Source organism: Culex pipiens, chromosome 1 (assembly GCF_016801865.2).
Source record: "Culex pipiens pallens isolate TS chromosome 1, TS_CPP_V2, whole genome shotgun sequence".
Lineage (NCBI taxonomy): Eukaryota > Metazoa > Arthropoda > Insecta > Diptera > Culicidae > Culex > Culex pipiens.
Window position 1 is genome coordinate 120,394,650 of NC_068937.1, and position 21,507 is coordinate 120,416,156.

General features: G+C 46.4%; 4 protein-coding genes and 1 pseudogene across 6 annotated transcripts in view; 2 read left to right on the forward strand and 3 right to left on the reverse strand.

The window, feature by feature from the left end:
- The first annotated feature begins 84 nt into the window (after window positions 1-84).
- LOC120427405 (THO complex subunit 1) lies at window positions 85-2,622 on the forward strand. Its single transcript, XM_039592266.2, has 4 exons — window positions 85-232; window positions 291-1,001; window positions 1,061-2,059; window positions 2,115-2,622. Exons 1-4 carry the CDS (start codon window positions 191-193, stop codon window positions 2,478-2,480), a joined length of 2,118 nt encoding a protein of 705 aa, XP_039448200.1. The 5' UTR covers window positions 85-190; the 3' UTR covers window positions 2,481-2,622.
- On the reverse strand, window positions 2,587-5,207 carry LOC120427406 (dipeptidase 3). The gene is made up of 4 exons (XM_039592267.2): window positions 4,249-5,207; window positions 4,009-4,184; window positions 3,172-3,421; window positions 2,587-3,105 (listed from the first exon to the last, which is right to left on the reverse strand). The coding sequence occupies exons 1-4, from the start codon at window positions 5,056-5,058 to the stop codon at window positions 3,010-3,012; spliced, it is 1,332 nt and encodes a 443-aa protein (XP_039448201.1). The 5' UTR covers window positions 5,059-5,207; the 3' UTR covers window positions 2,587-3,009.
- Window positions 5,208-5,296: 89 nt separating this feature from the next.
- On the reverse strand, window positions 5,297-6,103 carry LOC120427407 (uncharacterized). 3 transcript variants are annotated; one of them, XM_039592270.2, is made up of 2 exons: window positions 5,958-6,083; window positions 5,297-5,903 (listed from the first exon to the last, which is right to left on the reverse strand). In XM_039592270.2, exon 2 carries the CDS (start codon window positions 5,885-5,887, stop codon window positions 5,357-5,359), a length of 531 nt encoding a protein of 176 aa, XP_039448204.1. In that variant the 5' UTR covers window positions 5,888-5,903; window positions 5,958-6,083; the 3' UTR covers window positions 5,297-5,356. The 3 variants fall into 3 exon arrangements, with proteins under 3 accessions (XP_039448204.1, XP_039448203.1, XP_039448202.1); XM_039592269.2 differs by having other exon boundaries at window positions 5,297-5,893; window positions 5,954-6,083; XM_039592268.2 differs by having other exon boundaries at window positions 5,298-5,903; window positions 5,954-6,103.
- Window positions 6,104-6,760: 657 nt separating this feature from the next.
- On the reverse strand, window positions 6,761-11,448 carry LOC120427408 (uncharacterized; annotated as a pseudogene).
- Window positions 11,449-14,612: 3,164 nt separating this feature from the next.
- Window positions 14,613-21,507, forward strand: part of LOC120427399 (plastin-1) — a 51,316-nt gene continuing 44,421 nt past the window's right edge. The window contains exon 1 of the mRNA XM_039592255.2: window positions 14,613-15,557. Coding sequence (XP_039448189.1) covers window positions 15,477-15,557 — 81 coding nt within the window. The 5' untranslated portion in view covers window positions 14,613-15,476. The remainder of the gene's footprint in view (window positions 15,558-21,507) is intronic.

The following is a 21,507-nucleotide window of genomic DNA, read 5'->3' on the forward strand; positions in this document are numbered from 1 at the left end:
AGTGCTCCTTGTCCAAAGTTTAAAATAACTTGAAATAACGATTTTAGAGTGTGGTCGCGCGAGTCCGGCGGCATTCATCTGACAGCCAGATTGTTTACAAGTTCAACACGCATCGAAAATTTTGAGCGTCGTTTTATTCGCAATCAGAAATTAAGTTTTTCTCTTGTTTTTCGCCCAAACCGGCCTAAAAATGAGTGCTCCGAGCTTTCTCGAGTTGCTGAAAACGTTTACGGTAAGATTTGCTTGAATGTTTGTTGATTTTTGTTCAATTTTTGAAATTTTTGTTCCAGACAACGGTAAACAAATGCACCACCGAGGGCATCGGCATCGAGCTGCTGAAGAAGGAGTACGACGAGCTAAAGACCTCGACGGACATTGACAAGCGGTCCGCGTTGCACCAGGCGTTCCGCGATCTGCTGCTGGCCAAAACGGACGACATCCCGGCGATCGAAACGTTCATCTCGTTTGCGGTCGCTGCCTGTCGGTCGGAAATGACCGCTCCGACGATCCCGGTGGTGCTGCTGGGGGACATTTTTGACGCCGTCACGCTGGACAAGTGCGAGGCGATTTTCACCTACGTGGAGAACAACGTGGCGACCTGGAAGGAGGAATTTTTCTTCACCGCGTGCAAGCACAACCTGCTGCGGATGTGCAACGATTTGCTGCGGCGACTTTCGCGGTCCCAGAATACGGTGTTCTGCGGGCGGATCTTGCTGTTCTTGGCCAAGTTCTTTCCGTTTAGCGAGCGGTCCGGGTTGAACATCATTTCGGAGTTTAACCTGGAGAACATCACCGAGTACGGGGTGGAGGGAAGCGAAATGGGGGACCAGCTGAGCGAGGGACAGGAGGACGGGGACGGGGTTCAGGCTAGTGCTGGGACGCAGCAGCAGCCGCAGCTGAAGATCGACTACAATTTGTACTGCAAGTTTTGGGCGCTGCAGGACTTCTTTCGCAACCCGAACCAGTGCTACAACAAGGTGCAGTGGAAGATGTTTGCCGCGGTAAGAGCCTTCACGGTTGCGAAGAGAGGAAATTTTGATGATTTTTTTTATCTTTTTAGCACGCTGGTAGTGTCATGTCGGCGTTCAGCAGTTTCAAGCTCGAAGAACCACGTTCCAACAGTAAGTCTGCGAGTAAGAACAAATCCTCGCCAACGCCGATGGACATTCCGCCGGAGGAAGAGGTACGCGAGACGGCCCATTTCTTCGCCAAGTTCCTGACCAATCCGAAGCTGTTGTCGCTGCAGCTGTCCGATTCAAACTTTCGCCGATCGGTGCTGGTTCAGTTGTTGATTCTGTTCCAGTATCTCAACTCGACGGTCAAGTTCAAATCGGACAGTCACTGCCTTACGGTGGCCCAGGTCGATTGGCTAAAGGAAACCGAAACGACGGTGTACAAACTGATTGAGGAATCTCCGCCAAATGGGCGTCGTTTTGCGGAGTCCGTGCGGCACATGCTGTCCCGGGAGGAACTTTGGAACAGCTGGAAGAACGAAGGTTGCAAGGAGTTCAAACGTCCGGACGCCGCGGCAGTGGCTGCAACGGCCAGCGCAGCAGCAGCGGCAACATCTGGAACGGCCACCGAGGACCAGCCGGCGACTCCGGCAGCGGCCACATCTCGCGTGGCCAGCAAGCGACCGCGTCGTCCGCTGGGAGATCTCATCCGCGAGTCGACCAAGCAGGGCAAGTTCTTCATGGGCAACCCGGAACTGACCCGGCTGTGGAACACCTGTCCGGACAATCTGCAGGCCTGCAAAGGCGACGATCGCAACTTCCTGCCATCGCTGGAGGCGTACCTTGACGGATCGAAAGAGCGCCAGGATCCGTCCTTCGAGTGGAGAGCGTTACGGCTTTTGGCCCGTCAATCGCCACACTTCTTTACCCTCTTCAACAGCACGTCCTCGTACAAGGTGGCCGACTACTTGGAGAGTGTCCGCAAGAAGATCCAAAAGGACAAGAACGATGTGAACAAAATCGAGGTGGTCCAGCTTGAGGATGTCCCGCTGAAGGACGAGCCGGGTGAGCCGGAAACGGAGGGTTTCGTCGAGGAAACGGATCAGGTTAGTTTTGAATCTTGTATTCTTAATAGTTCCTAAAGATACTCTCAACTTCCAGATGGACACCGAGCTGCTCAAGACGGAACAGCTCACCCCGGAGGAAAAGAACACCCACAAAACGATCACGGTGACGCGGGAGCAGATGGCGGAGCTGGCGCCGAGCATCGGCAAGGACTGGAAGCGGTTGGCGGCTAAGCTCGGCTACGGCACGGACGAGATTCAGTATCTGGAGTCGGAAAATGCCACCGTTGCGGACCAGTGTCGCCATCTGCTGCAGTTGTGGTTCGAGGACGACATGGACGCCAGCCTGGACCAGCTGGCCTACATCCTGGAGGGGCTGGAAATGTTGGGCGCGGCCGAGTCGGTGAAGCAGATGCTTGCCACGCTCAGCAACGACGAGAAGATTGAAATTTCCGACGATTGAGCTGGTGCTGATAGAGAGTAAGATACAATATTGAACTTTTTGAGGAAACCTCTTTCCTGACGCATTTTGGTGAATAAACTGAACTCTTATCCAACAACAAAACGCCTTTAAACTTTACTACTAATTTATTTGATCGTCATGAATTCATTTTACAACAGTAATGCGAAGCTTTTCCTAAACTTTAGGGGATGTTATTTTTATAAACGTTCGACAAATGCTTTCCTATAACAAGACATTTTCTAAAATAAAATTTGTGAAATTATGTTTTGATGATATGGTAATGTTCATTTAAAACTGCTTGGAATATCCGGATAATCATCTGGTTGCTTATTATTTGTGGTTCTTTTCCCTTACTCGTTTTATATAATTATGTAATCTGTTCAAGGAAGATGATGAAATCACCAATTTCTCTAATAATTTGCTTCAGTAAACTCTGCTTGAAACTTCTACTCTGATTAGGTAATCTGCTGACACGGGTGTCGGAAGAATAATACTTTTTATCGATACATGTTGGTAACAATCACTAAACTTATGTTTCCGGGTAGCGACAGTAAGCGTTTCCTTCGATAGCCTCCAACGGGATCCAATCCTCCGACAGGGGTAGCCGATTCTTGCTAACTTCAACCTTTAAAAACGTACAGAAAATGTCAGTTCAAAAGTTCAACCGAAACCACCCCCCTCAAATCCTCACCTCTCGCAGCACCCGCACGATATTCCCACCGACGAGCTTTTTGATCGCGGCCGAACCCCACAGCCGGTCGCGGGCCAGCTCCGCCAGCAGCAGAGGATAATTTTTCGGCGAACCGCTCAGTCCCACGTGGTCCACGCCGGCAATGGCGCGGATATAATTAATTGCCGCGATCGCGTCCTTTAGCGACATTGCCTTTTCTCCGCACCGTTCAACGTTGAGCATCAACACGCCGCCGTTTTGCGAGAGAGCGCTGTGTAAATTAAAAAAAAACGTTTAAAACAAATTGACAGTGTAGGGTTACGCAGCCCGGGAGCATGTTGACAGCTTCCATACAAACTGAGCGTACCCCTTTTTGTGGGCCCAGTGGGCCTAAGATGGCGGCCTTCAATATTATCTAGCCAAACATTTGAAAATGGCAAATAGTTTAAATAAATATAGTTTTTGCCTTATTTCGGTTTAAAACGGCAAAATAAGCATTCTGGAATCATTTTGTTGAAAAACTTGTTCAGAGATACGCCAATTTAAAATATTAGTCTCGAACAGTTGGAGGGAGCATGACGCGAAAGCCGTCACGAAAAAAAAGTTTCCCATGCAAATTTTGAGTTGCGTATTTAATGGGCGGACTCCGACGAGGCCCACTTGCCATCTGTCGGTGGATACGCGCAACTCACGAAAACTGTCATGTTAGGGGACGGCTGGGGTTACGTCACATTAACAACTGTCAAAAATGAAGCGAATTCAGGAAAAAATCTGATCTCAGCTGGGAAAAAACACCGAAGTTGTAACTAAATAAACTAAATTACGCTCGAGGATTTCCTCCGACATGATATGATATACCTTAAAATGTGATCCGGAACGGCCGCCGTCGAGCCGTTGCACGCCATCGAAGCGGGCAGCGCGTTCGACAGCAACAGAGGCGCCTTGGCCACGTTCAGGGCGACCATCATGGCCGGTTCGGAAAGGCGCGAGATTTCCACGAGCATCCCTAGCCGGTTCATCTCCTGGACCACTACCTGGAATGTCAAGTGGGTAAAGATTAGTGATTTCGAACTTGAAAAGAAACGGCACAATTCAAACCTCCCCAAAGTTGGTCAGCGTCGAGGGCAGATTCTCGTCGAAAAAGTCCGTACGAATGGAAGCGCTGGCCCATGGAGTTGTGCAGCCCAAGCCCGTCAAAGATACGAAACGTGCCCCGAGGGAATACATCGAGCGCAGGACGGCCAAGCTGGAACCGAGCGTGTGACCACCTTCCAGCCCAAAAAGAATCGCCAGCTTACCATCCGTGTGAGCCTGCTCCATTTCGTCGGCACTCTCCACAATGACCATATCTTTATTTTTCTTCACCATCCGCCTTGCGTCATCGATCCCTTCCAGGGTCAGCTGAACGGCGTCTAGATATTGCGCGGCGCACGGAACCGATATTGGCCACAGCAAGGCCCCTACCATGCTGTTCCGAACTTCGGCATAGCTTTTGCTGAAGTTCGCACCCATCTGCGGGGCCCAGTAACCCTCGACAAGTGGAGATTCCGCCAGCAATCTTCGAATAAACGCCAACCTTGCCTCCAGCAGTGACGACGATCGCAGCTGCAGTCCCAGCGGAATTCCCGCGGCCAACGCCACACAAACCAGCAATCCCGCCACGATAGCTATGATCTTGCGTGACCGTCTGCTTTTCGGAACCTTCGGTGGAGGTGGAGACATGCCATCCTTCTTGCTGTACGAGTGTATGCTTCCGTTCTTTATTTTCTCCGGGAATTTTGTGATCTCCGGCGGTAGATCGATATCTGCAATCTCGGTAAATACGAAGCAGTGCTGCTTGCAGTTTGATTGGTGCTGATGAATCGTGCCCAGCTCCATAAAATCCGCATGGTTCGGCATCGTGTTCATCTTGCGGTAGTACTGATAGTGAAGTCGACGGGGCTTCCGGTCGTCGCTGGTCGCACTACCCGGGCTGGTTGGAAGATCCAGCTTTTCGACGAAACTTGGAAAAATGTGTACGACCAGCTTTTCGTAAACAAAGAGATTATCACTCAATGGCTTTTTTCGCCTCGTGACAGGACATCCCGGACGCATGCGCGGAAAAATCCTCCAGAAGGACATTCTAGGGACAGGAGCGTTGCTCTATTTAAACTAACCGTTGCGATTGCTGTAACAAACTGAACTTTATTTTAAAAGTTTCACAATATCAGAACTCAAAAACCATGTTCTCAATAGCTTCAATTGTCTTCCGCGGCGACTCGAACGGGACCTTGGCCGGAACGTAGGCCAGCGGTGGCACGGCTGGTCGGCTGAAGCTCAGCACCATGTCCAGCATCTTGCGCGGATCTTCAAACTTGTCCCGCGCGGGCAAATACATCGATGGCGAGCAAACCGCCGGCACAGCGGGACACTCGCACCCGGCAATGAAGATTTGAACCTGCGCCAGCGGTGGCCACAGCGTTGGCATGGAACCGTGCAGCAGCACTGGCCGGCCCTCGTTGGTGTCCTGAACCAGGAAGCAGCGCTTCCGAAAGTGCACGCTGCACATGAGCGGACGGTGCGGATACAGAAGCACGGTACGGCCCGTGAACCGGATCCAGCCGGAACGGAAGGGCTCGTCCGAGGGAAAATCGAAGAAGGCAAATTCCTCCGACTCTGGCTGCGGATTGATGGGGAGTTCGGACCATTGGAGACTGCGCGCATTGCCGCAGCCGATGACTTCGCACATTTCGTACATGTTTGCCTGGAAAAGTCTAGTTTATTGCAATTAGTTTTAGTGTAACAGTTGTATAACTTTTCTAACCAGCTATCGATGAACCAAATATCGTTAAACAGGAAACACGTTAGTTAGCGCGGTTAGCGCTCTAAATCACGCGTGTTTCGTTTGAAAACAAAAACTTTGTGCAACAAACATTGCACGCTCAAAAAAAGAAGCAAAGAAAACGAATTGACTCCAAAGTTGACCCAGTTTTGAGTAGTAGAGCATAAGGTTTTATGACGTTTCGCGTATCGAGAAATTAAAAGTGAGAGTGTGTGCGTGCAACATGGAGTTAAACTTTTCAAAGTGCCATGGTTATCTTCACAGCAACTTCACAGAAAGTTTAACTCCATGTTGCACACACTCTCACTTTTAATTTCTCGATACGCACACTAGCGCACATATACTTTGGGGTCCCTACACTCAAAATCAGAAGTACCCTTCAAAAAGGGTTTTATCTACCCTTTATCTGTCATCCCAAAGAAAAAAAACCCTTTTTGAGGGTTACTTCCACCCTTTTTTTCAAGTTCACCCGTCGTCACCCTTTTGCAAAGGGTTACTACCGGTAAACTTGAAAAAGGGTGGAAGTAACTCTCAAAAAGGGTTTTTTTCTTTGGGATGACAGATAAAGGGTAGATAAAACCCTTTTTGAAGGGTACTTCTGATTTTGAGTGTAGAAACCCGTGCACTTTGAATTTTACTAAAAATATTAAGACAGAGCCGAATGGTTTTTCTCCAAAGTTTGTGTGGAGAATTAGGGCGGTTCGTCGCTGTTGCATACAAGCAAAAATTGCATGCAATATGTGGGAGTAGCGAACAGCACTAATTCTCCATACTAAATAACTTAGTACACGCTTACCAGGGGAACTCAAATTTGAGTGGATCCAATCAAAACGGCGCAAACCGTAGTCATACAAATTTGACATCGAGTACCCGAACTTAATTTTAACATGGTGAAGCCGATGTCAAATTTGACATGCGCTGGGTACCGGAAAAATCCTCCAGGAAAGCAGAAAAACGGTTCCGGGGGACGGTTAGCGGTTCGGAATGATACTGAAAAGAAAATTGTCGTTCTGTACTAGTTTTTTGTTGAATTTATTTGAATTTTAATGTTGATAAATTATAATTTCATCATTATCATTTTCAGCATTTGAGCCGAGGATCTTGTTTGGCGGAATTCGACGGAATCGATTACGGGTGGAAGAGGACTAGCGAGTGACACTTGAAGATATCGTTGATGAGGTCACGCGGAGTGTCGGTTCGGGCGATTAGCTGCAGGATGTCTCTAAGAGAGTTTCTTTGGGAGGTTGATCGAGCGGAAGAACCTTCCACGGCAACTCGAATGTAATCTTTGATGGTGTAGAGGGAGGAACCGGGGACGGGTGCGTCCTGGGTGACGTGGCCACGTCGCCGGGCGAGGACGGTGTAAACGAAGGAAACGCAATCGGCGGGGTCTTGCACTTCAACGAATAGGTACGGTTCCATTAGGCGGAGTAGGCGACTCTGCGGGAGGTTGGGACCACCTCCGCGGTGGAAGGGTTCCTGATGGGCGATGGATTGGTCCAGGATTTTGAACATGACGTTTAGAATGGGATTCCTCGTAGAGTGGTCTTTCGCGCGTGCTCCACTGGAATCCTTGCTCGATGGAGTCTTTGACGGCGCCGAGCAGAGCTTTGTTTGAGCTGGTGTTGTCCGGACCAAAGGCCCAAATCGATGGTGCCGCGACCAGATACCAGTCGTAGCTGACCTGGAAGAACTCGCCGAGCTTGTTCTCGTTTCAACCGTATGCAAACCGATTCGTTCTCAATGTCCTCGACAAGGCCCTTCTCCAGCAGTTCCGCAATCATCATAATCTTGTTGTTTTTGTTGGGAGTCTCGGCGAAACACATGAGCGAACTCGTCTCGACGACACTCTCGCAAAAGGTCACCACCGATCCGGCCATCGGCCAATCTCGGAGTACATCTTGCGCAGGTCGTGCATCGTGCAGTCCAGGTAGAGTAGAGTTCACCGGTGCTTGCGAAGCAAATATTCCCCAAAATCGGCAACACCTGCTTCGTGGTCACCAGCGGGTAAATGGTCCTCGAGGAGAAATCTGTAAAGTCCAAATATTCCGTAAGATAACTGATCGCTTCAAAGGCGGCCAGCGATACTGCGAACGGAACCTCGATCGGTTCGCTCGGCTTGGCTAATGGCAAGTGACAAGTCGTATGTTACAAACTTCAGCAGCACGGGAAGCAGCTTCACTGTAGTGGAGCTGGTGGATGAGCTGACGCGCAGAATCTACGGCATTAGCTGGAGAAGATAGATCTTGAACTCGCAGCCGACCTACGAACGTCCTACAGGTACGCTTGACCAGAACGTTCCGCAGCACTGACAAGAAGCCCTTCTGCACGAGCTTCTGCCTGACCATATATGTTCATAAAAAGCACGCGGCCCGGAAGTCAACCTTCGGTTCCTGGTCCCCCTTCGTCTTCGCCCCACCCGGATGGCCTTCCGCGGCGTTGTTGTTCTGCTTCTGGCGGTCGTATAAACGCCACTGTCCTGCCTGATCCTCCCGCTCACTCAAGCGGCTGCACCTGCAGGGCCTATTATTGCAAGCCTGTCCACTACTCCATTCCGATCGGGACCTCGATCGGTCCGAACAACTTGACCAAGGCCGGGATGATCAAGTGCAGGTAGTCTTTCAAATTGTTGCCGATTTTTTGCAGCGCGGAGAACAGCTTCGCCGTAATGAGATAATAGTCAAATGCGTAAAGTGTTTGTAGCAGCGGCAAAGAGTATCTATTCACCCCCAAAAAATCCTTAACCTTTTCGGGGTACTTGAGCAGTTCAACGGCCAGCGCTTTGTACTCTTGAAGGCGTGCTACTTCAAGATTCTCTTGCCACGGTCGTAGCTATCGTTGATGTCGGGGCGCGACTTAATCTTTCGCAGGCTAACCTGCTTGACCATGCCCCACACGGACCACGTGCGATGCGATCAGCGTATCCTGCCTCGGATCACTGCTTGTACCTAGAATCAAAAAAAAGAACATTAAAATGACCTAACAAATCATTGTACCACCTACAGGAAGTTATCTGGTCATCGTGTCCATTGTGGCCAGCAGCAAGTGTTTGATAACAAGGTACCAAACCTGTTCCGGCATGTAGGCGTGCCTACGTGGATCCTGCTCAGAATGTGCAGATGCTTTCCACCCGGAAAAGTCCGGCTTCGGAACAATCACCTCCACGTCAGTGCGTCTCTGTTTGTACAGTGCCTGGTCCTGATCGTCACACCGATTGCTGAAACCCATCCGTCCTGTCGAGCACTTGATTAATGGTTTGGTTGGCATACGAGAACGCTTCGTTCCGCTCCGAGTCGATCTCGCACCCGCGTCGCCGCCGGCAAACCACGATAATCTAGATCCAAAATACAGCGCATTCCTGGGGGGCGCGGTTCCGGGTTGGAACTCCGCCAGTTTGGTCCGAACGACTCAACGAAGGGTTTGCCGGCAGGAACCGGTCGTAGCAGCACCATCTTCATGCGGCCGGATTCGAAGGCCGTCTGCGCGTTCGGATCGCACGTGTGGATGTTGGCGGGGATGACCGGAAAGTGAATCCGGAAATGATGCGCCCGAGATAGTCGCGGTTGTTTGAGAGCAGGGTGGTAGCTAGGCGAGCGAGCTTGTTCAAGGTTTGGATCGTAAAGTTCCGACGGCCAGTGGTGACCGTTACCATCAGTGGATTCGCTTGGAACACCAAGAAGTAACCGTAAGAAATCAGCTTTTCCTCCAAGTAGTAGTTCAACTCTCCGATCGGGTCGCGACGAGCTTCCGTGTTGTGCAGAATTCTGAACAGCTCACGTCGGTCCAGGTTGCTGTAATCCAACTCGAACCGGTTCAGCTCTGCGCCCTCGTTCGCCTCGCAGAACCGCTTCAGCTCGGCCAAATTGTCATCGAACAGAGAAAGACCGTAGATAAACAGACGCGGAGTGCTCAGCAGATTAAAGTTGGAGCAATTGCGCAGCTTCGTGGTACCGGACATTCGAATTGAGCTCCTCGCCGCAGTACATGAAGAAGACGCAGCCCGGGCAAGGAATCAAGCTGTTGCTGAACTTGACTCCGCAGTGGCTGCAGGTTTCGTAGCACAGGTTGAAGTCAATCGCCGTCAGCAGCGGTTCCGCACGTCCCCCGGATTTAAGTCCTTTTCGGCGACCAGGATTCACCGGTGATCAACCTTTATTCCCTTGGCCAGGAAGGGAATCTTCGGGTTGGTGTCCACATTAATGTCCATCCGCGGACCTTGAACCGTGCCCTTCGAACGGCCAGCAGCAATCTGCTGCTTGCAGTTCAACTCCCTGACCCGCAGCTTCGGCATCAACTTTTCGGGATAATCATGCTTCTTGGCCAGATCGATGTTGTACAGTGCAAACGCGTACTCGCCCTGCTCGAAGTAAACCGCCGACCTTCAAATTCAAAAACATACATCAAAACCTAACCTCAATCAAACCACAAACGCCTCTCGCCTTACCGATTCCCGTATCCCGTGGCCAGCTGGTCCGTCTCCTTCTCCGCGAAGCACCATACCAAAGCTTCCCCATACTTCCCGTCCAGATAGAGCCGGTTGCCAGTGTTGCGAAAGCGGGCCGCGTCGGCGTCGCACTTGCCTTGTTCCGGAACCAGCAGCAGATCCCGACGCTGGTCCATAAAGTCCTGGTACAGCGTAAAGTCGGCCCGGATGACCCCACGCTCGAGGAGTATCTCCTGCAGCAGGTCGATGGCACCGGTAGGTGGGTGGCGGAAGCAGATTCGGACTCATGGTTCGGGCATGATTACTCCCTCTCAATCACAATCCGGCTCGATTACAAACGGCTTGACAGCCGTGAACCTCCAGCCCCAACCTTTAAGTTTTCTTAATATTCTTCCGGAGCGGGGCTGTTACGCGTCGCGACTGTCTCATCCGCGGAACGACGGCAGAATACTCGTGGTCGAGTCAAGCAATAGTAAAGTTTGTCCATCGTTCAGCACCTTTTCCGGCTGCGCCAAGTTGCGAAGACCATAATCGAACAGAGAATTTGCAGGGCGGCAGATTGCACCTAACCGGAATGGTCATCCGGGACGTGAACTAGTGGGTTGATGATCCTCATGGTCCATGTTTTCCGCAAGATAGTTGATCGTTCCAAAAGCGGCCAGCGATACCGTGAACGGGACCTCGATCGGTTCTACAAGCTTGACCGCGGCCGGGATTATCGAGGGAGCAAGTAGTCGCCCAGATTGTTGCCGAACTTTTGTGGCGAGTAGCTACAGCATTACAAAGCTGGTCTGGAGTTGTCGTGCAGAAGAACGCGCTGAATCTGCGGCCTGAACCTTCCGTGCTTTCCTGTTAGCCTCCACCGGCGACGCCGTCAGCGGTCGCTTTCAACTGCTTCCGGCGGTCCTTTTACCGGCGGACATTTCGATGGGTGATGGTTCCGGCGGGACGGTCGTCTTCCAGGAGGGCCATCGACGAGTATCAAGAGCTGAATATGGAGAAATAAAAATATAAAGAGATGGTAAAACTGCGAAAAATTCCGGAAATATAGCTTACCAAACTTACCAGAACTCCCATTTTGAAAACGCTAAGTCTCCAGAACTGTCACTTTTTAAATTTCAGCAAAGTCACCGAGCAAAATGAAGTTCGGTTCAGTGATCTCAAATTTGCGAAATAAAATCAAAACAAACCCATCTTAAAATTGACATCGCTGAACCGAACTTCATTTTGATTGAACGAACTTAAAATTTGAGTTCCCCCAGTAAGCGTGTAGAAGAACCATTCGGCCGACGACACGAGAAGACACTCGGAGGAAAAACCTGGTTGAAAAATGAGGGCTTTTGTTAATTTGATTTGGTTAACCGCGGTGGATTTTCTTGAAATAATTCGAACTGTCAAAAATCCACCAAAACATCTACCACATTGATCACACAAAAAACTGTGGTAGAAAAGTATCCACTGGTAGATGCTTTGGTGGATTTTTGACAGTTCGAATTATTTCAAGAAAATCCACCGCGGTTAACCAAATCAAATTAACAAAAGCCCTATGGTGAATAACTGTCAGGTGACGGGGCGCTTGCCCTTCCGCTTGTAGTCCAACACCACCACCACACGGTCGTCTTCCGTCTCCTGCGGGTCCACGTCCAGCAGCTCGATCAGTTTCTACTGATCTTGGTATCCCGTCCCGATTACTCCTCGAAATTCAACATAGCGTGCCTTGCAATCCAAAAAATGTGGCCGGAGGACAACAAAATTGAAGGGATTTTTTTTGTTTGTAAACAATCAGCGCGCGTTTGCGATGACAGCTGTAAAAACACTGAAATAAAATTCATAGAGGAATCGTGTATACACGTGAATATGGATGCACATACGGATCAACTTATGAAATAAATGCAATATATTTGGAGTGACCACCTCGTGCTGCTACCGCTGCTATCGTTAGATTGCTCCGTCCAGCAGCATCCAACGAAGTCGTTTCGTACACGCTCCCGGGTGATTTTAAGTACTTGCTACCGGCGGAACAAGGCCGGCCGGAAGGTGATCAAAAACAAGCGCTTGCGAGCACCTACGAAGTGGACAGCGGCGACGACGAGTCCGAGCACCACCCGAACCAAGAATCGCCGTACCAGCAACAGCAGAACCCACGCTCGAAAAACGCAACGCCCAGTTTGAACACGAAAGTCATGATGCTTCAGTTGCAGATTTTTACTTGAATTTCAACTCCGAGATTGTCTCCATTCCGCCGGCACCGTAGGATGCTGCTGAACCGTTACGCTTGGATTATTATTTAGCATAACCTCGAAAAATGCGTATTGTGAAATTGTAAATAAAGATAATTCATAAAAAGAAACAAAATACTTCAAAAGTTTTCCTTTTAATGAATGAAATCAACAAGTGAACCAAGTTTGGTGGGCGAAGTAAGCAGCCAATTAAAGTGAAAAAAATGAAAAGAAAAAAGAGATGGTTCATAACCCTGATGACCAGGACAATCGGAAAATTTCTCAACAGTCTTAACATGTTTATGGTGAGTTTCCTTTGCCGTATGCCGCTGAACGGACACTGGGTTGACTACCGTTGTCCGGACCATGTTTCACTCCTTGCTAGATAGAATTGTGGACCTTCAGAAAATTACGTCCAGGTGTTTTTGATATCCTCCGATTGACCGGACTCTTCTCCTCTTGACGAGTCTTCGCTCCATTTTCCACTTGTTCTCTGTCTCGATCACCGGTTTCCCGCTCCGGAGTCAGCCTTCATTCAACGGCCATTTTCGACCACCTGCATGTAAATACCCTGAAACATCCTAGACTGCGTGCCGTTCCGGGCAACTTTCTGGAAAGCTGTTTTCTCACTTTAATATTTATGTGACCACACCGGAGAGTGCTTTGCTAGCAGGAAATGTAAACAAAGTTTCGTAAGTGTCATTTCTGACATTATGTTTGACAGGTTGCCGATCGATTTCGTCGAGACTTTGGCTCGCTGAACACGGATTTGCTTAGCTGAAATCGGATTTGTACGGATTTGTTGGATTTCACACGCTGAGTCAGATTCAATCGGATTGAAACAAAATTCTAAAATTTCAGCCAAAATCCAGGATATTTCGCTGTGTCGTTCCCCTCGGTAAATTCAGTTTGACGTTTCCACACTGATGAACTGACGTGCCACGAACAAACCACTTTTGACCGCAGTTGTCTTCTTCTTGTTTGGCGTTTTTGCTTCTAGCGAACAATCTATCAACCGATTTTTCTTACAGATTGTCGAGGGAGACAGATTGGCCGATCCAAAATAAATCGGCACTGGCAACGTATGTTTTGCGCTTGCAACACTGCCAGTTTTGCTGGGCGTTAAGGGCGGTTGGTGTCCAGCACGTTTGGTGTCCAGAAACATTGGCCAATCTGTTTGCCTTGACAATCTGTAATTTTTCTCTCTTCACTAGCTCTCTTCTCTCGCTTCGCGCCAATGTTTACATGCAATGTATTGTTGAAGTCAGCATAAACTGACACACGCTTTCGCCGAAACGAACAGCGCGCTCCAAAATCGTTCTGAGCGCATACTTTTTTGAAACGACGCAGATTACAAATTGAAGCGTAGTAGTAATATCGAAAACACGTGTGGAAAAGAGAATTAGTTCAGCGAGCCTGAAGATAGATGGAGTTGGTGTTTGCTTGAGAATTTGCGGTCAGAATTTTCTCAATAGAGCTTTATGACGTTTCGCGTACGCACACTAGCGCATCATTTGATTTTGCTGGCCAGACAAAATTTAACCTCACTTTTTTTCGTGTACGTACACGCAATACATACGCACGTAGATAGCTCTATAATATGTATGGGGTGGCACGTCAGTTCGTCAGTGGTGCTACAACCCAGTCACGACGTTCTAGCAGGATTCTAGCAGAGTTCTTACAGAGCTGGATATTCTTACAGCATTCTAGCAAAAATGTTCCACCGTTCTAGCAGGATTCTGACAGAACCATCTCTGCTAGAATATTTCGTGACTGGGAAGTGTTATAGGACCTTTTCTAAAAAAAAATATTATTCTTTCAATTTAATATAAAAGTCTGTATTCGCAGACATCAAATCTGCACTACAAGTTCACTTGAATCCGTCCCTTGTTTGACAGCTGGCGTGCAAAGTTGTTTCCAAACATCAGCACCAGATGGCGAAGCTGCTTCGGCGTTCGTTTTTCGTTTGCTTGCAAAAAAATCTTCAGTTTGTGTAAAACCGTGAGCGAGAGTAGAGTCGATTCCGCAGTCGCCGGCCGCCGTTGTCTTTCGAGCAAAATTCACAGTATTTACAGGCTTGCTCTCCTGAACCCTCTGGACTTTGCCGTTCTGCCGGAAGTGTTGTTCGATCCGCCGCGCCCTTTTTCTTCCTTTGCAGCGCGACGCGTTTTCCGCTTGTTTTGTGGCAGAAATAACAAAAAAAAAGTTGTTTACGTTTCTGTTCCGGATCGATCGTGTCTGGGTCTTGTTTTCTGTGCTTGAAGGAGGGGAAAAGAAAAAGAAGCAGCCACAGGAAAGTTTCGGCGTACGACAGCGAAGACGTCGACGTTCGGGGGAAGATTGCTGCTTTTCTAATTTGCCTCCAACTGGGGAAAGAAATTTAAAGAAAGAAAAAAAAAGTGTGAGAGCGCGCGCGGCCAAAAGAAAGTCTGTTCCGTCGTTGGCCACAGCCAGCCAGCCTACCAGTGTGTTGTTTTGGGAAATTATCTCCCCTCTCGGTGTGGTGAAGCAGAAGCGACCTGCAGTGTGTGTGACACAAATTCCGCGGATCTTGGCCCCGGTGCAAGTGTCGAAAATTGTTTTGTGCAAATCTCTCGCCCGCTGTCGGTTCCACCGAGCTCGGCAAACCTGAGTGTGTGGGGGATACCAGAGTAGGAAAAAAAAAGTCACTTGCAGCACCCGGCAACAACAAACCCGCGCGGGGGAAATTGATAATAATTAGCTGCGAATTATCGCCGATTGATCGTCGAAAGAAAGAGGCGGATCGAGGTCAGAAGAAAACAAGAGTTTCGGAGTTGCGGCACCGGCAGCAGGAAGAAAGACTTCCAGGAGATAGCAGAAAATGGCTTCCATTCGCAGTGGTACCTTCCGCAAGACCCTGTCGGCGGAGGAGCGGGCCGAGATGAGGGAAAAGTTCGAAGAAGTGAGTACACTCAAAAGCCAAGCAGCCAGCACACCAAATTTAAATATAGAATAAGTCCCCTGGGGGAAGAGGAGAGAAGCGATCCCTGGGTGGGGGCCAACAAAAGTTTTGTTTTTGTGATTCGTTGGCGATAATTTCAATCGACGTTGAAGAGACGAACGTTTCTTGCGGCGAGTCGCACAAGTCTAGTTGGGAAAGGGTAAAAAAGTAGGGAGAAGCAGCAGGGAAATACCGCGGGAATCGGGAAGGAGGGTGCTGCTGACCTCATCCGTGAATGAGTCGTCACTTGTGCGCGTATCGTAATATCTCAGCGCGTAGATCTGGAAATAATGAGGGAAGAAATTACTACGTTTGATTTGTAGTAGAAATAATACAAAAAATCTTTTTAATTTTGCCAAAATATGCTCTGCTTCGCCAGAAGTTCGAAAAATCTATTGGTAGGCCTTTAGATTGTTTTAAAATCTTAATTCATCAAAAACCGAGTACCGAGTCTTTAAATTAGGTATTCAATCACTTCTTTAAAAAAAAATGCTGTCTTGCCAATCTTTTTTTTTCTAAAAGTTATCAAACTTTTCCCCTTATGATTTTAATGTCTAAAACTGTGTATTTCTGTATGATTTTTTTTTAATTTTATTTAACCTCAGAAGAGATTTTTCAAATTATTAAAATGTGAGCTGGACCGGATGGTCTCATACCAACTTTGACTGATTCACACGCATGTAAAGCCTTAATACTATATTCACCGAGTTTTAAAGTGTATCTCAAAAAGAAATATGCAGCACCAAATTTTGAAGAAAAAAAATGCGTATTTTAGTGGTCAAAATTTACATTTAATGTACTTTTAAATAAAATAAATAGCAAGTTTTGGAAAGTATAGAAAAAGTGTTAAACAGATGATATAAATTGTATTATTTTGTCCTTTTGGGTCAATACGAACCTCTCAAGAAAAGGGATCAATAAATGGCTTTACTAACAGCAGAACAAAGGAGAGAGAACGATTTCTTGGGGCTTTTCTTCACCCTCTCTGGCTTGCTTTCGCTGCCGCTTCTGCTCATTTTAAATTTTTCTTGACCGGTTCCTTCCGAAGTGTGGATACCGCTTTAACGGTGCACATAAACCAAAACTCTTGCACCCAGATTTTTGTTACAGACATTTTAGTATCTTCAAAACTACGGGTACTATCGAAATATTTTTTTATTCATCCCCTAAAGTACTGTCCACAAAGTAATTTACAACAAAGTTTGATTAATTGCACGTTCCCGTTTTTGCAGGATTGGGTCCGTAAGTTTGACTATTTTGGACTAAGAAGACAACAACTTCCTTCGTTGCTGTGCACCCTTAAGGCTGGTACAAATTTTATTTAAAGTTTTTGTCGGTATATATCGGTATCAAAGCAAAAGAAAATTCCCTTTCAAATGTGTTGTGTTTTTAGGTTTGGAGGATTGATGAAATAAATATATAAATAGTAGTACTGGAAACATTTTTAATGACAAGCCAAATCTAATTTCGATAACGGAAATAGCAGCAACGATTGCTGAATCTTCAGCTAATGATCTGTCAAACTGACACAAGAAAATTACTGAATTTCCAGCAATATAATGTGACATTTCTTTTGCTGAAATTTCAGTAGTTTTGACAACCAATTTTAGTACACTATCTGTCAAAATGACAAATGTCAGTTAACTGAGAATTCAGTAAAATCTAAAAAAATAGTGTCTACGGAAAATTCTCATTTGTTTGGCAGGATTCAGATCTATTTCTATACAATTCAGCGAAAAAAAAACTTATTTGGTAAAATTTGTTCATTTTGTTTCATGCCAAGAACTTTGTTTCTCTATTTTAAATTATACTTTTGACATTGTTATTTTCCGAAATAACAGAAGAATAGAAATTTGTTATCAACTTTTCCGAATTTCAAACAAAAAATCAAACTCGTAGAAATCTGTAAAAAACAACCATCCAACAATACTTATTTCAAAAGATGAGTAACGTTTACGCCAGGAACGAGCAAAACGCACTGTTTGTTTTGTATTTGGCACTTTTGCATTGTTATGTTTAATTCCTGAGATGTATACTTCTTGTCTCTCATCAAAAGTTTAAGAATTTAAAAATTATTACATTAACAACAAGATATTTCGGGCCTGGAAAATGTTTCCATCCGGGCAATTGAAACGATGCATTTTGTGCAATCTCATTTTTGAAAATAATTTTCAAGGATATTTCGTTTTGAACTGATACAGCTTTTAAAACTTTCAAGTGTATCAACATAATCCAAAGTCCAATCCAGCAAAATTTTAAACAGCATCAATCAATTTGAAAGGCAAGTTCTGTCATCATACGGCACGGCTGCCGCTCGATCCCCAACCGTGTCACTTTCAATCGGCATGGAACGCCGTTGTCTCTCCCGATATGGTCCTCGAGAATCGTGAAAATAGTTTATGGCTGACATCATTTTCCTGCAGTACTGCTCTCGTCTAGCTGAAATCTCCAACTGTTTTTGCCCCTCAACAACTGTGACTAGTGTTTTGTCTGTGTGTATCTCTTATTAGTTCTGATATCGCACAGAGAGCTCCACCAACAAGACCTCAAGTATTTATCTGTTTTTCTACACAGCAGAGGAGGTCTAGTCTAAGTCTGTGACCGTATATTGTCAAACCAGTTTCCGTACTCGTCATCGTTGCTCGAACGGTTCTCGGACCGATGATGACTCGCCGTGGACACACAACTTCACAGTAAATCCACCCACCAGTCCGGCCGGTTTCCAGGCGGCCAAACCGGAAGAGTGACGCCGAATGGGGACACAACACACAGCAAACGTTTTATCAATAAGTCACTCATCGTTCAGCCCTGAGCCGAAGGAGCAAGCGCAATTTCTCACTTTACGAGGCGCGGCCGGCCAGGGTCATCGTCTAGTGACCGCGCGCCAGATTGTCGTTCGGCTCAGGGAGAGTTGCTAATTGGAAAGTGGTGCGGCGCTGGAGAGATTCAATAACGTCGAGAGGGTCGTAGGAGGAGTCCATAAATAACGGCACTCGGATCTGATCTTTGGCGTGGGAGTAGACGACCTCCCAGTGCAGTTCGATCCAAGAGTCGTAGTTCACGCACTACTTGTGCCTGTAAGGAGAATAGCTGGAATCGAGAAGGTCGTCATCATGTGCGTTGAGCGCAGAACAAACGAACGACTTCAGCTCTGCCCATATTTGAAAATTCGGCTATTATGCCAAATCAAGTATTCCGAGAAAAACGCGTTTCAGTGTTTGTTACAAAATCTCCGTCAAGGCAATTTCCCATAAGAGTGGCATATTAGCCGTTTGGTTTTTCGCATCGGCAGCCAAGTCTAAACACTATTTCAGTGAAATTCAAGTTCCAGGAGATGCGTTGGAACATCCTCTACCGCCTGGTGCTAATATCTCGTTTTTCCCAAAAGTGGATATTAGCCGTTTTTTCAATGGTGGGCAGAGCTGAGATTCACATTCACGTCAAATGACATCAGCGCAAACATACAGACAAAGCAGGTCGTTCATAACGCGCACAGTGGATCAACTCGGCGACCCATGTAGACCAGATTATATTACCCGAGCGCTCAAGTTCAGGCCCGCGCGCCAGAACCCAGAACCGACTTAAATGGCCCTCGTCTTCCAATAAGAACAAGTCAACGACGACGACGACTTTAATGCGGTCGTGGAATTTATGCGAGTTTTGCTTTTCATTGAATTCTATTATGATTACCTTTTGCTTTGCCACACACTACACATACAATACGTAAGCCCTCATCTTACAAAGCTGTGGTCGTGAGAGTGGCCGCAAGTTCGGTAAGTGGCTCGCTTCCCTGATGAGTGTTGACTTCTACTGGTTCGCACACCTCGCGGTGTTAGTGTATAAGTCTGATCCCGCAGAACCTTAGAAGCAGTCAGTGGTTCTGAAGTAGTTCATCTACATATGAATTGTTTGTTCTTTTAAAGGCAGAGAACCCCTGCCCGGACAGGAATGCCAAGAATCACGTCGCGGCGGACACACATTCCAACTGAAACCCTTATACCTGAATGATTCGCTGAGTACATGCAAACGAGCCAAACTTTATTGGATTACAACCACATCATGAATTTCTGGCTTCGAGCGGGGTTCGCCATCGACTGACCAATCCGGGACGACGCGCTCTCTCGGGTCAGCAGAATATTAGTTGCCAACTCTGCACGACCTCTGCGGCTTGAATGGCGTCCGGAATTGCAAATCGGAATATACCAATAGGTGGTGTGTTGCGCAACTCCTGGCGATGATGGTTGCTGCTGCTGCTACAATTAAGGCTGTGAGGAGAATTGTGAAATATCAACTAAGGTGGTTCAGCTGGCGCTCGCAGAACTGTGATGATAGTGGTTACTTGTACCGCTTGTGTATATACGTTAGAGAGAGACCTTTCATTTGATATCTTTGTGCATGCTCTCGACGTGGCTTGCATAATTACACAAAATTGTGTACTACAGCTACTCGCGTAATTAACTGCTTCTAGTTCTACGAACAGTGACGGCGAAGGTCACATGCTGGGCACGTACAGAACTTTGTTCGATGAACTTTTGTGTTATTAACTAGAGATGATTGGGTAATGAAGGTTTTAAATTGGGATGACTGATTTTATTCAAACTTTTACACAAAACTCCATTCTAATACATAAAGTTTAGTTGAGGCATTTCTGATCAATCCTCGGGAGTCGGGAAAATAAGAGAACTTGACGACATGTTACGTGAAAGTTAACGCGACTGTTCTTCAAGAGAAGGAGTCAACGAACAGGACATAGCCCTTTGTTAGGGATGTCGTCTGGACGTCACCAATTTCAAGCATTGTTTGGACATACAGTCCAGACTCGATTATCCTAAGCCTCGATTACCCAAAGTTTCGATTATCCGAAGTTCGATTATTCGAAGTTTGATTATCCAAAATTTTGTATGGGGCTTTGGATAATCGAATGATGAACAAAACTTTTGTTCACGTTTTTTCTATTTTCTTGCTTTTAACATCAATTCGAGTTCTGAAAACCTATTTTAGTCAAATATTATAATGGTTGTCTGTTAAATTACCTAATCTATTTTCTCAATACAGTCACATCGGATAATAGAATCACAAAAAAAAACTTTTTCGCTGTCTCATTTTCAAAATTTCACATCGGATAATTGAATCACAAAAAACGTTTTTTCTTTGTCTAATTTTATATTGTGAAGCTTAAACTATCCCTTAACTAAAAATGATTAATAATTTACATTTAAATGATGTATACCAAAATGGCGGTGATGAAATATCGAAAAAATACATATTTTTTAATTTAACAGGCAATCAAGTATTCAATTTTGACTAAAAGTGGGTCGCAGAACTAAAATTTGATGTTGAATGAAAATAAAAAAAAACGAAAATGTTTTTTATCTGCGATTCGATTATCCGAAGTCCCATAGAAACATTCGGATAATCGAAACTAACTCAAAAATCCAAAAATACTTATTTTTCATAGAAAAACGTTACTTAATCCACCTTAAGGTGGTTGGTGCCTTCCTCACATTAATGTTGTATTTTTAATTGTATTAATTTTTTTTTAATTTTTTTTCCTTTTTTTTTATAATTATTGATTTTACCAGAACAGCAATTTTCAATTCTTTTTTTACCAACTCTCCAAAAAAGAAGGAGAAAAGGGGGGGGCTGTAATTGAATTTAAAAGGGCTGATATGCCAACATTAGGTGCACGATGGAATTGCATGCTGTACCCCTAGTCTTAGTAAACAGACTTTTTCCAGAAGTGACGCAGACACTGTGTGGCAACCGGGCGATACGCATGCTGCGCGATTCTCGCGTGTAAGCAAAAAGACCCGGCCTTTGAGGTTATGCAAAATTTACCCTTTTTTGTAGCTACAAAAAAACTTTTTCTTGGCATAACTTTAAAAGTACTTCACTAAACAGAATAAAATTT

Excerpts from the sequence above, each read along its gene's own strand:
- LOC120427405 (XM_039592266.2), top strand. The coding sequence starts at position 191 with ATGAGTGCTCCGAGCTTTCTCGAGTTGCTGAAAACGTTTACG. Across the intron at positions 1,002-1,060 it reads AGTGGAAGATGTTTGCCGCG|CACGCTGGTAGTGTCATGTC; the intron begins GTAAGAGCCTTC and ends TTATCTTTTTAG. Across the intron at positions 2,060-2,114 it reads TCGTCGAGGAAACGGATCAG|ATGGACACCGAGCTGCTCAA; the intron begins GTTAGTTTTGAA and ends CTCAACTTCCAG.
- LOC120427406 (XM_039592267.2), bottom strand. The coding sequence starts at position 5,058 with ATGAACACGATGCCGAACCATGCGGATTTTATGGAGCTGGGCACGATT. Across the intron at positions 4,185-4,248 it reads CGCTGACCAACTTTGGGGAG|GTAGTGGTCCAGGAGATGAA; the intron begins GTTTGAATTGTG and ends TTGACATTCCAG. Across the intron at positions 3,422-4,008 it reads GTTCCGGATCACATTTTAAG|CGCTCTCTCGCAAAACGGCG; the intron begins GTATATCATATC and ends TAATTTACACAG.
- LOC120427407 (XM_039592270.2), bottom strand. The coding sequence starts at position 5,887 with ATGTACGAAATGTGCGAAGTCATCGGCTGCGGCAATGCGCGCAGTCTC.